This window comes from Lissotriton vulgaris, chromosome 1_1, assembly GCF_964263255.1.
Source record: "Lissotriton vulgaris chromosome 1_1, aLisVul1.2, whole genome shotgun sequence".
Taxonomy (NCBI): Eukaryota; Metazoa; Chordata; class Amphibia; order Caudata; family Salamandridae; genus Lissotriton; species Lissotriton vulgaris.
Window position 1 is genome coordinate 2,091,163,947 of NC_141685.1, and position 19,088 is coordinate 2,091,183,034.

The 19,088-nt window shown below is 45.3% G+C and overlaps 1 protein-coding gene across 1 annotated transcript in view; it reads left to right on the forward strand.

Annotated features, from left to right (window-relative positions):
• VWF (von Willebrand factor) overlaps window positions 1-18,519 on the forward strand; it is a 1,126,314-nt gene extending 1,107,795 nt beyond the window's left edge. The window contains exons 51-52 of the mRNA XM_086921215.1: window positions 12,985-13,082; window positions 18,067-18,519. Of these exons, the coding sequence (XP_086777341.1) occupies window positions 12,985-13,082; window positions 18,067-18,255 (287 nt within the window). The 3' untranslated portion in view covers window positions 18,256-18,519. The remainder of the gene's footprint in view (window positions 1-12,984; window positions 13,083-18,066) is intronic.
• Window positions 18,520-19,088: the final 569 nt, after the last annotated feature.

Here is a 19,088-nt window from a genome sequence, read left to right on the forward strand (position 1 = left end):
CGCCGCTACCAACTCGCCTATCCTTAGAGCTCCATAGAACGCTAGTGCGAACGCAGCTTTGAACAGCAGCACCTCCCATGTTGAGCTACAGATGCCACTAAGTGCTGACAATAGGGCTGTGAGCCTTACCAGACCGATCGGCTTTCTTGTATCCATCAAGTGTCCCTGTACGCGGTGCCAACCCCTCAAAGCCTTGCGCACCACAAAAGTGTTCGTAGGATCCCTCATGCCCTTAGCCTGTGCGAAAAAGGAAACCGCCGCCCTGTGCCTATTTATAGCTGCCACTGAGCGCCCTTCCTTGTGCATCCATTCTAAATCCGCTACAAAGCTGTCCTCTTGCGCCCAGCTAACCTCCCACCCGTGCCTCAAGAAAGTACAGTAAGACAAGAACGCCCCTTCGTATGCTGTCTTGGTCCAGGGGGCTAAGCTAGATGCCACGAGGTGCGGTACTCTGGGGCACCAATCCGCCAGAGAGCACCCAGGAAAGGTGCTGGTGAGGGATCTGCTGCAGGAAGCTGTTCCCTGAATACCTGCATTTTAAAGCGAAAAAGAGCGTCAGCTGCATTATTGAGGACACCTGGCACATGTATGGCTCTGAAAACTACATTCCATTTCAAGCATTGTAGCACAATCTCCTTTACCAAGCACAGTATGAATGGACATCGTGCCGCTCGCTGGTAATGTATTCCACCACGCTCATGTTATCCAACCAGAACACCACAGATTGATTGCATAGGTGCGCCGGCCAGACCATCAATGCCACCCATATCGGGAACAGTTCCAAAAAGCCGATATTGGTGGTCAAACCCCACGACCTCCACTCCTCAGGCCTACCAGCAGCGTCCGTCCATAAACCCAACTCTGATGATATCGTGGGGGGGGGGCGGGCCACACTATCCTGCCATTAAAGGCCTCCAGGAATGCATCCATATACGCATATCCTTGCGAACCTCCGATGACAACCTAGTGCGGTGATGTTTCTCTCGCATTCCCTTCATGGCCTGGGCAATCAAGCGTGAGAAGGGGCGCGCCATTGGAATGACCCACAATGCAAAGTTCAGTTGACCCACCGTCTCCTGCAGTTGTTGTAAGGTAACCTTCCCTTTGAGTAGGCACAGGCGCAGTGCTGCCCTAAACCTGGACACTTTGTCCTTGGGCAACCTGAAGCACCCCTCAACTGAATCTGTTTCATCAACACCTCCTTCGACACCGCCACCTTCCCTGAGAGCTGGAAGCACGCCGAACTCAGCGCTCTACTCAAGAAACCCACAGCGGACCCCACCGAACTCAAGAACTACCGCCCCATCTCGCTCCTCCCGTTTCCAGCCAAAGTCATCAAGAAGACCGTCAACAGACGGCTTGCCGCCTTCCTCGAGACGAACGGATCCCTCGACCCCTCACAGTCTGGGTTCCGAGCCAACCATAGCACCGAGACCGCCCTCATCGCCGCCACCGACGACATCTGAGCCCTGATGGACAACGGAGAAACAGCGGCCCTCATCCTCCTAGACCTCTCCGCGGCCTTCGACACTGTCTGCCACCGCACCCTAGTGCAGCGCCTCAGCAATGTCGGAATCCAGGAGAAGGCACTGGAATGGATAATCTCCTTCCTCGACGGAAAAACACAGAGAGTCCGCCTACCACCGTTCAAGTCAGAGGCCACCGAAGTCATCTGCGGTGTCCCTCAAGGATCCTCGCTGAGCCCCACCCTCTTCAACGTCTACATGAGCCCCCTCGCGGCCATCGCATGCCAACACAACCTCAACATAATCTCCTACGCCGACGACACCCAGCTGATCCTCTCCCTGACCAACGACCCCGCCGCCGCCAGAGCCAACCTGCACGAAGGGATGAAAGATGTAGCCGAGTGGATGACAACCAGCCGCCTGAAACTGAACTCAGACAAGACGGAGGTCCTCATCCTAGGCTCCTCGCCCTCCGCCTGGGACGACTCCTGGTGGCCCCCCGCCCTGGGCACCGCACCCAAACCGACGGACCACGCATGAAACCTGGGTTTCATCCTGGACTCCTCCCTCTCCATGTCCAGGCAAGTCAACGCCGTCTCCTCGTCGTGCTTCAACATCCTATGCATGCTACGGAAGATCTTCTGGTGGATCCCCACCGAGACCAGGAAGACCGTCACCCAGGCCCTCGTCACCAGCCGACTGGACTACGGCAACGCCCTCTACGCCGGTACCACCGCCAAGCTCCAGAAGAGACTCCAGCGGATCCAGAACGCCTCAGCCAGACTCATCCTCGACATCCCACGAACCAGCCACATCTCCGGACATCTGAGAGACCTGCACTGGCTCCCCGTCAACAAAAGAATCACCTTCCGTCTCCTCACCCATGCACACAAAGCCCTACACGATCAAGGCCCGAGCTACCTCAACAACCGAGTCAACTTCTACGCTCCCAAACGCCACCTCCGATCAGCCAACCACGCCCTCGCCGCCGTCCCCCGCATCCGAAGAGCGACTACAGGAGGAAGGTCCTTCTCCTACCTGGCCGCCAAGACCTGGAACTCCCTCCCGACCGACCTGCGCTTGACCCAAGACCACCTCTCCTTCAGGAAGAAGCTCAAGACCTGGCTGTTCGAGCAGTAACGGCACCCCACCCCCCCAAGCGCCTTGAGACCCTACGGGTAAGTAGTGCGCTCTATAAATGTCTTTGATTGATTGATTGATTTCAATGCCCAGGAATTCCAAACAGGTGGACGGCCCAACCGTCTTCCCAGGCGCAAACGGGACCCCAAAAGCCTGCATGAGCACACACAAATCCTGCAATGCCCAGGCACACTCCCGAGTCCCCGCCGCCCCCAGGAGAAGGAAATCGTCCAAATAATGCATGACCTGTTTGTGGCCCGTTGACTGCCTCATGGCCCATTCTAAAAAAGGAGCTAAAAGTCTCGAAGAATGCACATGAAATGGAACAACCCAAAGGCATGCACTTATCCATGTAAAACTTGCCTTCAAAGGCGAACCCCAGTAGATAGTGATCCAAAGGATGTACAGGTAGGAGACGAAAGGCAGATTCAATGACCGATTTTGCCATTAATGCGCCCTGCCCTAATCCCCGCAATAGTTCAACCATGGGATCATTGCCAAGACGTCTATGGGAGTGGGACCAACCGTGCTTATTACCTTATTCAGGTTTCTTTCCCCCTCTCTGACCTTGATTACCATTTCCGGACCTGCACGATGTCTCGGGTGGGAGTGTGACTGCAGATTGCACAGGCATGTCTAAATTTACATGTGCCAGCTGGCCTCGCACAGGAGCGCTTATTAAAGTCCCAGCACACACCCCTCCTTTCCCCCCCAACCCCCCCGGTTCTTTCCCGGGAAGTCGTTCCCCTGCACTGACCGAAAGGGCTGCTGGGGTTTTGCAGAGAACACATTAGCTACACTGGTGGGCTGGGCCGGGGCCGTGTTCCCTGAGAACTGCTTACGCCACGACAGAGAATCAACCTTGTCCCATGTCAATGACGAGTCAAATTCCTTACATTTCCTGAAATTCACATCATATTCCTTCCATGCCTCCCCAGGGTACTGCTCGCTCCACCCTACAATCCTGCTCTGGTAGCAAGCCATTGCTGCATGTACATTGGGAGGGCGTTCAACAGTGATAGCCGTAAGGATCGAGAAGGCCCTGATCCAATTAATCAGAGTCTCCTCTACCTTGAATTTAGCACACTGTACTCTCCATTCACTAGGGTGCATCCACTCTCTAATTATTTTGGCATTCTCCATTTCCCTATTGTCCAATAACAGAGAAAATATATAAACATACTTTCCCGCCCAAATCATTTCCTTTACAGCCCGGGAAACATGCTGTGCTAGATCCTCACTCCTGGAGGGGATTGAACCGTCCCCCAAGAGAGGCAGAGCCACCTCCTTACCATTCCTGGACTCTGGAGCCGGTCTGCCTTTGATTCCATTCGGTTGGGCGGTATTTGCACCTGCAAATGAAGAAGAAGAGGAGCCCGCAGCACCACCAGCAGCTGTTGCTGCCCTAATTTTTCCAACCATTTTAGCCGATTCAGCGGTATGATCTAAGGTTGAGGGCAAGACACCTCCCTTCTGCAGCCAAGGCAGTATAGCCGCTATCTGAGCTGCTAGCTCGGGCGGGATTGGAGCTTCAGAATCCGGCACTGCTGCCGGCACCACCGGTCCCCCCCGGGGGCACGCCCGGCGGCGCAGATGGAATAGGTAAAGGGGCGGCCGGTGGCGAGGGGGTCCCAATGGGTGCTGGCACGGGGGCCGTCGGAAGCGGCCCAACAGGGGCAGGCGGGGCCGGCCCCACAGGAGGGGCCCCCAATGGCAAAACAGGAGCCGGTGCCGCGGGGGCCGGAACTACCGGCTCAGGGGTAGTGGGAACAGCCTTAGGTGCCGGAGCGAGTGTGCTGCGCCTAGATCTCTTGGCCTTGTTCCTTCTAGGTGAGGTGTCGGATTCCACCCTTGGCAAAGGTACTGTAACCTGCCGCTTGGGCCTCCCTTGTGGGCCCGCAATATCATCAATCCTGTCCATCATGCGAGCTTCTAGACTATCAACCTTACCCAATCTCTTATCAATGGCATTCATTCTACGCATCATGGCTTGCATCATCATTTCCATTTGTGTCCCCTTAGCCCCCTTAGCTCCTGGCATTCTGCTGCCCACTATCCGACACTCCTACTGCCGGGATTCGCAACCCTTGCACACTTGTACCTACAACAGACTGAGGATACGCAGGGGGATGTGGGCACCACGCAACTGCGACCGCAACACACCGGCTAGCCCGATTGTTAGGGGTGACCAAACTCTAACGTAGACCCACCCGGCGGCCACAGGAAACAATGAAATGCGAGCCCCCGCTCTCTTCTTACCGCCGACGTCCTGCGTGTTCTACGTCCCGTACTCCGAGCACCGACTTAGCGTCCACTGTAACCGGATTGCCAGATGAATGCTCCGGAACGTATGGTCCACGCTCAAACTGCTTGCTTCCCAATGTCGCGCTCACACACACTCCGGCGTAGTCCTTGACCTGAAAAATAAGAACAGAAAATTAGGAGGCCCCTAGCGCGGGGCACGACCAGTGTGGGGCCGCGTCCAGGCGACAAGAAGGGCCACCTGAGCGCTCCCCACTCCTTTATTCCCGGGGACGCGGGGAGAGGGCGGTATGCCCCCTCCCTCCGCCCCTAACCGCCCGCCCCTCTGACCCGGAAGTCTGCACAACGCCTTCGGGTCAGGGATCGGGCGCCAGCCAACCGGTGGTGTGGCGCACACCCCCGCGTATTCATTGGACGCCGGGAGGTCACGCCCCCCACCACCGGGAGGCAAGGGGAGAGGGGATCGCTGCACCGCCATGCGTCATGCCGTGGGCCCCCCCTTTTCAAAAGTAGCAAGAGAGGAAGACGAGAAGAAGAGGAGCAAATAATAAAGAGAAGAGACACATCAAGGAAAGAAATCCAGATCTTAAGCGAAGAGCACGAAGATGATCATGGGTCGTGAGAGCAGCAAGAATAAAACTAGCAGCAGAGATATAGACAATAGATTCTATAAAGGGGAACTTAATAGATTAAAGAACGACAGAAAGTAACAAAAACATATAAATAAACAAAGTTATTTTGGAGCGCTGAACAGTAGTTTCCATAGTATGAGATAAGATGTTGTGAATTAACAGTTTCAACTAGGCAGGATCAGCAAAAGATTGTTTAGTGCCTTCATAAGTAATTTTACACAAACAATTATGTAAGATGCCATAACGAATGTTCAACTGAAGCATTTGAGGTTGAAGGGAAAGAAATAATTTACGTCTGGCATTCCTTGAATTGGAAACGTCTTGAGATATAGAAACAGTATGCCCAGACCAGACAAGGCAGCGTTTTTTTTTAGTTTTTGTTAAAACACAAATCAGATCAGTAAATTCCAAAAATAACATGATGATGCCTCTAGGTCTAGAAGAGTGGGACCAAGATGATGTGCTCGCTGGATATTCAGAGGTGAAGCTTGTTGAAGATTCAGTAATTCAGACAGGAATTTCTTCAAGGATAATAGATGATCCTCCAAATTCTCAGGCAGTTCATGCAAAGAAAGAATATTGTGCCTATTTCTATTTGTAAGGTCAACGGTGTGAAATTTAAGTCTTTAAATGTCCTGCTTCAGCTGCGAAATCCTATTGGCAACATCTTGAAGATCACTTATGCTCTGTTCCATATTGAACATCTTACTTTCAATATAAATTCACCAATCCTCAATCTGTTTTTTGTTAGTGGCACTCATGAAAGGTTTCAGACAACTAACCTCATCAAGTATAGTATCTAAAATGGGGTCATGAGAACAAATAATAGGTGATGGAGGAACGTTGTTTTCCCTTTTTTCTTGTGTGCCAGAAGAAGAGGGTTTGAAGTAGCTAGAAGATCATCTTCCATTTTAGCATAATGTAAAGGGTGATGAGAGATCTTTTGGAATGGTCTGATCTTGCTCAGATACTATGATGTTAGAATGGCAAACTATAGTGATAGAGCAAATGAAGTGTGATATCTCTAAGATGTAGAGATGAATTAATGATAAAGTTTAGTTCAAGAACTTATCCACTGGAATAGAGAAGGCACTTGATACTCAGTCCAACATTAAAAAATGAAAAAAACTGATGCAAATTATGAGAGGCAGCCAAAAAGAAGTAGACAACGGGAGAGTGCAGGAGAGTAGGACTCACTCCATTATATTGAACAGTGAAGAAAGTACCATCAGGAATAACAGAATGCAAATGGTGTGCTTACAAATGTAATTGCATGTTTAAGGAGAAAAACTTTAAAAGCAGAGCAGCTTGCAAAGAAAATGGCAGTTACTATTTTAAAACAAAAAATACAGCACAATTACAGAGAAATAAGAGTCGGCAACAGCCCATGCAAAATATTTTAAAAGAGGGAAGAGTGTGGCACGTTATGACAGTATCTTACTGGCAGCTGGAACATCAGGTAGCATACAGGAGGCAGCCGAATGCAGAGAATGAGCGTGGCACGTTAATAAAATCCCACCGCTCGCATCTGACAGAAATCAACACAGCGGCACCGGGTCTGAAATAATGCTGTAATTGAGCTATAAATAGCTCAAAGTGCCTCGTGGACTAAAATAAGCCTTCGACGTAGTGCCGGCATTGTATATCGCTCATGAAGTGCCTGAAAAAGAAAGAGAAGCTCTGTGCTGATGCAAAGCTCAGCTGTCCAACTCCATCTCATTCGGCACAGAAGTCACACCCCGTGCAGTTCTTACTTTGACCAGGTGGTTGCCAGGGCTATCACCAGAGCTCATTTCACTGATAAATACATGAGTTGCTTTTGTTTATTAAGTAGTTGACAGGGCAGTGACAGGGCAGTGGCCATACAGTTGTAAATTTTACATACTAGAACTGATGATGCATTGCTACCACTGCAGAGGGACTGTGGTGGGAGTACTACACCAGACCCTTCCTAGGCCATGCCTTACTCCCAAAAAGGGAAAGACTCTAGTTGACCTTACATTGACTGGTTTGAGCCACTTTTCTCTTAGCATCACACCTCTGCTAGATCATTCAGGAAAGAGGGACCGGCTGATGGTCTTTCAGTGGCATGACCGGATTTAGGTGTAAAATGCTGGTTATTTAAACATGACAAAATGCAGTGCAAGGGTTGTTATTTCCTTAATGCTACACAAACCAAGTTGGGCGCATTACAGTGCTGTGTATTGCACTGTGCCATCCTTGTTACTTGCAACACCGCTCATATATAGCACCATTGCAAATTCATAAAAACACAACAATTGCTTCGGTTACATTCGGTTGTTGTGTAATGATTTATCATTGTGTGGGGACTGTATACAACCTCAGCAATAGTTCATTAAGGTTACCAGAATAAGTCCATAGAACCCTTGTCACTCATTTTGTTATTGTGGATGCTAGTTATGAGCAATACTGGGTTACCCCATTAATGTTAATCATGTATTGCAGTATTACTGACCCAGGAATTATGCCATGGGAAGGGAGGACATAATATGCAGGTGCCTAAATAAATATTTTAGCCATGGAACCTATTTTCTCTTTTTAATTAAGCTAAGGATTACAGGCTGACCAGAATAAGACACTATTTTGCATAGCACTTTTAGTGGTGTTCCTCAGATTGTTTCTAAACCCAAACTCTGTTTTGTTGATGTGGGATGGGAGACATGGTGAGAGAAAGTGATTACACCAGGATTAGAATGCTGACAGGCAAGTGTTAGAGCCCAGAGGCAATATTACAGAACAATGCACCGACGGGTCATAATATTTGATTGGTAGCAGACAAATTACACCTCGGCATGCCACACAGACTTGCATATCTATTCCAGAACTTATGCCCCCTGCTGTAGACAAAAAGCCACCCTAGCTGCACTGCCAACAGCCCACGAGAGTGACAGTCTTGTCTGCTACGCTCTCAAATGTGTGAGGCTGCATCATCCCCACTGTGCTTTGTGGAAAGGAAGAGGATCTTCATGAAAGTGGATGCTATGTCCACCACACTGTCCCATATTTTCAAATGTTGACAGCTTATAGACCTGAATACATCCTTCTACTATTTGGGAATTATTTCTGTATTGTTCATTCTACAGCTATACAAAAAATGGCTTGAAGAAATTGAGCACAAGCTATGACTGACTTGGGTTTGCAGTTGAGTACTTTTTAGCTCCATGCAAAATTTTGTACTCACAAGCAGGGAATTGGGTGAAACAATTTTACCTTTGTGACTTTGGGCAGACTAAAAACCTAGAACTCCACAATGTACAAGGTGTCAAGAAGATGGCAGCAGACATAATGGTAGAGTGCAGATTTGTGGGCAAAGACTTTTTAAGGGGGTTATGCAGGGATAGCACACAGTACAGAACATGTCTTTGGAGTGCATTGTTCCCGGTCAGTGAGTAGGCCTAGAATAGTAGATAGCAGACAAACTTGTCCACCAGTGGCCATTTGAGGTGGCAGGGACAGTTACTCACTGTCAGGAAGCCCCGCTGATTATGTATTATAACTCCTCAAAATAAACCATTTGCGTCAAAGTTGTCTACTTTCTACTCAATGTGAGACACACTTCTTAATTTATGGGTATACAAGATAAAATACCTCGAAACATTTAAATACAGGATAGCAAAGGCTCTTAAAAATCGTTTTTTTTAATTTAATATGTGCTTCTCTCCCACCATCAGCTGCAGGTGGATTTAATCTTAAATAGAGTTTAGTGGTTTATTAAAAGCGACATTTTAGGTAAGCTTTGAGATTCCATAGGCACAACTGTCCAAAGGCAGAAACCCAACTGACTAACAAATGGAGCCTGGAAAAGTTATAGAGACACATGAATTTGTACTTCATGCTTTGGGACTTGTCAGAAGGAAAACAATTTTCATTTGGCCAAGTCATCAGAAAGCTGGCTAACTTGTACATGTGCTATCAACTGCAGGAAAGAATTCAATAAAAAGGATTGATGAAAAAATATTTCACTGCTCAATGACGAATTCAAGAGCTGACCTATGGAATGCTCCTGTGTCTCCAGAGCGTGCATGTTAGAGAGACTCAAGCAAAGAAGGAGTCCATCCGTAAAAAGAGATGGCTATATTGATGTTGCAAACGAAGAACAGATGCTTGCAAGGACCAAAGAGAACTGGCTTTCTGGCAGACTATTTGGCCAAGAACAGCCAGAGGAGACATTCATTATTTCCTGGACAACAGCAGGCTGACTGCATAAGTGGCTTGGTTAGTGTGTTTATAGCACTTGATAAGGTTTGAAAAAGAACACACTAATATTTCTATCCCAATGACACACTAAGTGAGCTTTTTTACAACTCTACTGAGAAATGAAAATACGTACCTATGACAAATTAAATGTACTACAGCATAAACACGAGCCAAACACGAACCAGTGCTGTATGTTGTATATGTATAACATCGTAGATGGATAGCTGTCAACAGCACAGATGATTTAGACTGAGGGTTCCGAGTTACATTACTGACAAACTGAGAGTTGGTGATAATGTCACTCAAAGCCCAGAGATAAAAAACAACATTGTTTTTGGCAATCACCCATTTTTGTTATTCAGAGTCTCCTAAGTTGGGATTTGCAATAACACGTGTTCACTGTTTGCTAAAGGAAAACAGGGTATTACAACGTCTGCAAATAATAGAAAATATTTTTATTTAAGTTGTTGTGAATAACACTCTTTTCGTTTTTACATATTCATATTTTACCGACGAAATGTATTAAAACAAAATTCTGTTATTTGTTTTAAAGTTAAAAACCACCTGTTTTCTTTTGGAGTTCCCGTTTTAATTTATATGTTCGAGTGGGATATGTTCTCACTCTTCAATTCGTCTTCATGAAAGATAAAGAAAACTGGAACATTCTAATTGAACAGAGCTCTTTGTTAGCTGACCTTTGTAGACAGAAATTTCAAAATTTCTCTCACTCATTCAATATGTATCTTGGGATAACAAAACAAGTGCTCTCTTAACACTCCACTTTCTAAACAACAACATTACAATCATTTTCTTTTAACTGCATTCAAAGGTATAGTGTAATCAACTATTTAACTACCTATTTTCAAAATAAAATGTACCTCTCTAAAAATAGCATATTTTCATGAAACTGCATCAAAATAATAATGTAATATACAAATATACCTTGCTGACCATTACCAAACCGCTCACAGTTCGATCTTATATTGTATTTTGTTATCAGAACCCACCACTGCATAAGTCGAAAACACAGAGTAATAGCTGAAAATAGAGTGATAAAAACAAAGCATTACGGACCAGACGTACCACAGGTTTTACCGATTCTGCGTCTATGGAAAAATGTGTTCGTACAAATGGCCCTGCAATTTTTCACTTGTAGATTAGTCACTGTTTAGTGATGACACATCTTATACTTATTTTTCTGGTATTGTTTTCATTGTAAAACCATTTTCTTTATTCATATTTTTTTGTTACTTTGGATATAAGAATAAGCTCAGGTTCTGTGGAAAAAAATCCCTGCTTCCCTCTTCTTCCTCCCAAACATGGTCTCATTTAGAAAAGAATAAAGCCACACTTGTTTCAAGAAAACGACAGCATGATAAAGTAGCTGTCTATCTCTACTCTCCTAAAAACCCATCTTCTCATCCAATCAGTTGTTGACTGTATCTTGCCCTTGAACCTGGACAGCACACAACTGACTTCTGACTAGGCCCAGGCTGTACAAATATCACCTACACACGTTCATTTCAGCTTCATTTAGGTAAAATAAACCTGTGCATTCTTAAAGCAACGGACCTCATTGCTGGCTTACCTTTGCAGATAGCAGCTTCAAAAACGTAACTTTTTCAGTGTGCTTCGCAGCAAAGCAAAACAACTGATCACTAAACCTAACTTCTGAAAAACATAATAAAGATAAAATGGTTCTCTTTTTGTTTTCCTCTGTAGACGGCTAAACAGCACATTGCAGAGTTCAACTAATTATTTTCAAAATGACAATTACCTGATTAAAATAGCATACATGTCATACAAATATGCCCTTTAGAAATAGCCTGTATAGTTATAAACAAAGGTATGTACCTAGTGCTATGACATAGTGGTTAATTCTCCGAAATGGAATAAGTAAATTAAAATTCGTGGCTTATAATTTTAATCATTGATTTAATTTTAGCTTACAGAAACTCATAGCAACATACCCTCACACAGCTCTGAGTGCAATCCCAGTATGATAAAGCATGCTTCGGGTTCTGCATGATGAACGAGTGGAAAATAAAATCGCTGTTTTACTCATCATTGTGCTTAGCCCCGGATTTTGGGGCTGATTAGGATTGCGGTGATTCCGCATCCTCCGGGTCGGCGGAAGCCACCGCCGGCCCGGAGTATGCGGAATCACCGCAGCCGTGCCTTCAAAGACCCCCCGCCAGATTAGGATGGCTGGGGGGCCATCGGCTGACGGGAAAACCGTCCGCCGCGGTCGCCTTCTGACCATGGCGGAAAAGCTCTAATATGGTGGTCTTTTGAGTTTGGGGGCCCGTTGCGGGCCCCCAGGGTGTCAGGGGGTGGGAGGTGTACATGGGGGTACCTAAGGTACCCCCCTGCATTTACATGAACAAAGCGGTAGGCACTGCGCGGTGCCTGCCGCTTTGTGCATGTAAATGCAATACATGCATTTTCTAACCTTGCTGGCGGGTGCTGCTTCAAGCAGCACCCGCCGCAAGGTTAAAGATACGGGATGTGACCGCTAGGGTGGCGGTCACATCCTAATTCAAATGGAGGGACCGCCGCTGCCCCTGCGGACAGTCCCTCCACCTCGGGGTGGTGGACGGACGCAGGTCCGTCCGCCATCCTAATGGGCTCCGTAGTTTGGTGCTCCTGAATCTGAGTCTCATTTCAAAAGGGCACAGTGAGATCTGTCCAGTCCATCCAGGTATACCCATTGTTTGGGTACAATCGTAGGAAATGTGTGATGCAGTACGAGTATTTCTACATTTTGTGTGTTACCGAATGTAGCATGCAAAGGAGGGAACACCTAACTTGCATGTATGTCCTTGTTTTTTTTCATAGAGGGATAAACAGGCAAAAAATGCTTTGTGAGACACGCTGTGAGTGCCCAAGCAGGAAGGGCACAGTTACTGTGCCCACTTTGATGCCCATTGAGAGGGAACACTGAATGTCCTAGGGATCCATCAGTGACCCTTGTGACCTCCAGGGCTTCCTTCACTGGGTAGGTGCCTCCTGCACAGAAACTGAGTGCAGATAAAACACTGCTCCATGTTTTCAGCTCTGTAAGAAGTACTTGCCTGAATGCACTCAGCCCACGTATTGTGTAAAGTGTGTGTGATAATCAGGCACACAGCCCCAGGCTGCACTGGGAGCTCCCGGTGAGGGTGCACACTGACTGGGGTCATGCACTCAATCTACAGTATCACCTGAGGAGATTTAAAAAGCTGAGGGCCACTGTTCATATATTTGTCTCTTTTATTTATCCTTAGGTGAAGAGGCTGAATGTAAACAGACGACAGGAGTACTGAAATATGTAAAGGTTGATGATTGTGTGACACAAAATGAAGTCAATATTCACTATTGTGAGGTAAGCAAATTTCATTTTATTTAGCAATTGCGTACGTTTGATGCATGCGTGTATGTACTTTATTTATTTTTCTTGCAAATATGAACAGGTGCAGTCCTTGCAACATGTGCATAACAACAATAATTCATGGTGAATAGTAGATAAATAGCTATATAACAATACGAAGGAGTACCACCAAAGATAAGGCTGAACAGCCAATATTGGTGGGATGAGACACTAGTGTAGTAGATAAAACCATAATAATGAATGCCTGCGCAAACAGAGGTACGTGGGAGTGGTGACTAGAAATCTGGGGCCTCATTTATGAGAAATGACGCATCGCTGTGTGAAAGCAGCGATGCGTCACTTCTCAGTGCACACTCCTTGCGACATTCCTGATGCGTCATATTTAATGTATGACGCATCATGTCGCAAGGAGTTACAGATACGTCAGTATTTCTGACGTATCTGTAAGCACAAACGTGAGGCATTGCTGGAGTGTGTGACAAAAGTGACGCAACTCCAGCAATGCGTCCTTTCACATGGGGCAAGCCCCATGTGAAAGGGCCTGCGTCAGTCTTACGCCTGCTGTGAGGCAGGCGCAAGATTTTGACGCAACGGCGCCCTAAAAGTGACACAGTGAAATCTTTTCAGATTTCACTGCGTCACTTCTACGACCCTTCCTTGTGTCAATACGCCCCCTTTGCATACATTATACCTAGATGCGTCAATTTGTAAATATGGCGCAACGAGGCACATTTTTTACGCCACTGGTGCGTCACAAAAAGTGATTTTTTTTTTACTTACCTTACTTCCTTTGCTGGCAAGTCAGATGCTCTATAGCAGTATTAGAGCTGGAATCTGCTGCTGCAACGAGACATGATTCCTAATGAGGAGGTGGAGAGAGTGGCAAGGCCCTGTTTGACCAGCTCAATCCCTCTCCAAGCCTCTTGATAGGAGTGGAAGCACAGCCCTATAAGAACTCTGAACAGTGACTGCAACCCTGTCCCAGCTGCTCTATATGGATTCTCGTTGGCATCATAGATGCACTCATGTGTGCCATGACAGCCACATTTTTAGCAGTTATACTGGGCTGCCCGAGGCATGTGCAGTACATCTACTAATAAAAATTGCTTGCTTCGATGTGTGGGGATTATAGTTGATCTACGCTCCTCAAACATGTGCAATCTAGACATCCACCTACAGAGAGAAATGCTTTTAAACAGCACTCTATCACTGGATCATGACTCAGCACCCACACACCTATGGTCCTCTTTTCATCAGGAGCAAGGAGATGAAGCTGAGAGGGCTGACCTATATACTGGCAGTGTCGATGAAAACACATAAGTTGTGTTTTCATATCTACTGTTGAGTTAAATATTTAGCAGTTGTGGCAGTGGGCAGTAATTGGTGCCTCACGGGAACCAGGGCTGCACTCTGAAGACCCTACGCAAGATCTGCTTCTGCCAGTAAGTCCATAACTGTGAGATAAATCCAACACATTCACTGGAGACCAAAAGTGATTTTTTGTGTAGAATGAAAAGCTGTAATGAATTAGGTTGCTGACAACAGCAGTTATTAACATAATATGAATGACCCTGTCAGTCAAAAAAAACAATCAACATAATGCATCATATTCCCTATTTTCTTCTCTGAATGCTGCCAGAAAAAAAGATGAGTAAATGAGACAAACCAAATGGCATAGAACACTGCATTAATAGCAAGATGGCAAGAGCACCCTGGTAGTTGTCTTTATTCTGATCCCTTCCCTCTTCCCATCCCATTTTCCTGCCATTTTTTACAGCACTCCCACTGAACAGACATTAAAAAAAGTGCAAGTCTGGTATGCTCATATTGAGAAACAAAGAATTTTTATTTCCTGCAGCCTTGTAAAGACCAGAACCCTGAAGTTCTATGTCTTAGGTTTAGAGACACACATCCCTTCAAGCATTGGGAAGCCAACCCCTTTGAAGAAAATAACACCATTGAAGGTTTGCCTGAAATTATCACAAAATAATACAGAATAAAAAACTGATTTTTGATCAACTCTGTAATTCACTCTTTTCCCATTGACTCTGATCTGGATGTAAATAATGCTGACCATAAAGCAAGTCCTATACCACATTTCTACTACATCCCAGATTAGTCTTGCCCACTTTCACATTCTACACAATTTACAGTTCTTTGAAAATGGTTTCCAGACACACGTCCATCACATTCTTTCCTGATCGATCAAGCATGGGCAGTGTGCACCATGAAACACACCAAAAGTGATGGGAGGAATGCTTGCAAATAGTCTAACCACTGGCAATTTCCTAAGGTAGCATGTCAACCCATCCTTTTTTTACCCAATATGCCACCTCAGAATTTCCCATATGCACACTAGTCTTGGCCCTCATCCCAGCCCAAACTTCCAAAATAGGTCCTCTCTGACTCAGAACTCAAGCGACCCAAGATCCGTTTCAGCCTAGTTTGGCCTTTTCAGTTGAAAACAACTTGGTTCCAGTGGCAGAGTGAGCACAGGACCCATGTTTCGACATATCCTTTGCCACATAGGGCATTAAATCAAACACACAAAAGGTGATAGGAGGAATGCTTGTAAATAGTCTATTCACTGGATATTGCTCAGGAAGTATTTCAACCCAACTTTTATGTCCAGTATGCCATCTCAGATTAGACTCAATCATTTATTTTATTGTATTTATTTATTTTTTAAATTTGTAATGCGCTACAGGTACCCAAAAAGGGTTTCCCAGTCATAAGCAATTCAGTCTTAGTCCTGCTTCAATAGGAGCAGCCCACCTCAAACAGCCAAACTAGCCCCTCTCTGAACCAGAACATAAGCAACCCAAGACTGGTGTCAGTCAAGCTAGGATTCTGAAGTCAGGCACAGCTTAGTTCCAGTGGCACAGTAAAGCATTAGACTCCCTTCTGGGCAAACCCTTGACCACTTAGGGAGTTATATCAAACATACAACATGTAATGGCATTTTCAGACTTACAATTTAAAATCCTACTTTACCATACGATGTGATTTTAATGTGAGAGTTCAGAGACACCAAACTACAAATGTATGTCTTTTCCCAATTGGAAATTACAAATAAAAGATGTTTTAAGGTGATCCCAATGTTAACATGTGGGTGAGATAGGCATTACAGTAGTGAAAAATGAAATGAGCAATTTTTCACTACCAGTACATGTGAAACTCAAAAGTGCATGTCCTACCTTTTAGATCCACTGCACCCTGCCCATAGGACTGCCTAAGGCCTGGTTGAGGGGTGGCATACGTAATATAATGAAAGATTTGGGCCTGGCAAGTAGGTTAACTTGTCAGGTCGAAATTACAGTTTAAAACTACACACACAGGCTCTGTGTTGGCAGACCTAAGCCATGTTTAAAAGGCTGTTGAGTGGGTGGCACAATAAGTGCTGCAGGCCTACTTATAGCATTTAATTTACAGACCTGGGCATATATAGTGCACTTTACTAAGGACGTATAAGTAAATTAAATAGGTCAGTTGTGGATAAACCAATGTTATAATGTTTTAGGGAGAGAGCACATGCACTTTAGCAATGGTTAGTAGTGGTGAAGTGCCTAGTGTCCTAAAGACAACAAAAAGGAGGTCAGAAAAAGGGGAGGAAGAAAGCAAAATGTTTGGGTGGTACCCTGCAGAAAGGGCCATGTCCAAAAATACCCCTATAAAATATGAATGAGAAAGCTTGGCTCTCATATGAGAGATGGGCTCCATCGCAGTGAATTAAAAATGCAAAGGACATGGTTAGGTGGCAGACAGTACAATTCCCACATTGGAAATGACCTACCACATTAGGGAGCCCCCATGCTGTGGTGATCAATTGTGACTTCTCCTGATTGGTAATTTTAGGACGTGTGTTCACCAGGCAGTCCCTTAGGCTGCGTGATTTCTTGAAAGAAAAAAGCGTTTTTTCTCAGTGGAGATTTCCTGTGTTAAGGATAGACCAGTGTTTGCTGATTGACTCTGTCATCTGATTTGATGCAGTGTTAAAGGTAGTTACACAAGTCAGGGGTATTTTGTTGTCTTCATGCGTTTTGTCTTCTAGAAGTAGTTTCCTGGGCTGGTTGCGTGCTCTCTTTTGGCATTTCATGAGTATCTTTGTAGGGTATCCTTTAGAGATAAGTTTATCAGTGAGAGTGATTGCTTGTGTATGGTATTCCGTAATTTTGCTGCAATTGCGGCGCAGTCTTAAGTATTGGCCGTAAGGCAGATTCTCCCTCAGTGGTCAAGGGTAGAAGCTTTCCTTTCACTTGGTCCTGACGAAAACCTGGTACATTTCACTACAGGTTGAAATATGTAGACCTTTTACACTCACAAAGATACTGTTGGTCAATTTAACGTACGGAAGTATTGAGCAAACTGTTTTTAACATTGTCCAGTAGCTTCAGAATAAAATAAAAAAATTCCCTTGAAGGTATACTTGGCCAATTTTTAATCCCACTTTTTTGGCACCACACTCACAAAAAAAATTACCAGCTCTACTGTAGTCAGGTGTCGCAGCACACCCGGATGGCACTCGGCTGTCCGGGTGGGACCCCGATGATGAAGCATGTCACCAACCAGGTTGGTGGGTGAGGGGTCTTCTAACAAAAGAACAATTCTCTTTTGATTTCTCCACCCGGATGGCACTCGGCTGTCCGGGTGGTACCCCGATGATGAAGCATGTCACCAACCAGGTTGGTGAGTGAGGGGTCTTCTAACAAAAGAACAATCCTCTTTTGATTTCTCCATCTCCCCACGCCCCATTAGGACCTACGCCTTGGTCCGATGGTTATACCCCTTCCTTTGTTTATACTGTGACAATTTATGGAAAAAGCAAAATGTATTTCTGACAAGGTGGATGGTGAATGTGAATGAATATGACATTCGTGAATTTATCTATATGTACTATGATACTTTACACACTTTCCAACTTTCATTACTCACCTCATACATACTATATGTTGTAACCGCATTTTATTTTAACTTCTAGGGGAAATGTACAAGCAAGGCCATCTATTCGATTGAATCGGACCGTGTGGAGGATCAGTGCATTTGTTGCTCAGCTACTCAAACAGAGCCAATGAAAGTCCTTCTTCACTGTGCCAACAGCACGGTTGTGGAGCATGAAGTACTGCATGCCAAGCAGTGTGAATGCCTATCTAATAAGTGCACTAAATAAATCCTTCAAATGGAAACTCGTTGAAAGACAGGCACTAGTCTTAGAAAATGTATAGGTGTACTATAAAATTGTCATAGAACCGAATGTATTTTATGGTAAATCCATAGCACTTTTTCCATTACTTTCTCCATGACTTTCATTTAATAATAATTCCAGCATTGCAATAACGTTTCCTTACCTACATATTGTTAAGGAATATCTCTTTGAATTCCTTTGCTGACCGATCTCATATACTGAAATAAAGAAAACTGTTTGAAAGTAAAAGAACCTGTGATTTCTTGAGTTGTTAATAATAGCATATACATGCACGTGTGATTGATTGAATCCTATTTCAGATCAAAGCATTTATCTTTTTTCTAATAATCCAGGGGCATATTACCAACAACTAGCGATAATTATCGCTATGTTGGTTTAGCGGGGATATTTTTATCGCCGAGCTGCGGCGATTTTTATCGCTTAGGAACCTTGCTATTATCAAAGTTTATCTCCTAAGCGATAAAACTCAGCCGAAATGCATGAATATCGCTGAAAAGTCAGCGATATTCATGCATTACCGAGATAATGCTCTTAGCCATGTTATCCACCTACCATTGGATAACATGGCTAAGAACTGCTCTGGACAGGTGTTAGCTTTTGGAGATATTTGCGCTTAGCGCGAATATCTCCAAAAGTTGGTAATAGGAGATAGCGATGTTAGCGACTGTTTCCAGTCGCTAACATCTTGGCACGCCCACTTTGTATGTCATTAGTGATAAATATCACTGACATGCAAAGCGGGGCCCAAGATGGTCGCTATCTCCGACTAGCTGTCGCTAACTGGTGTTAGCGACAGC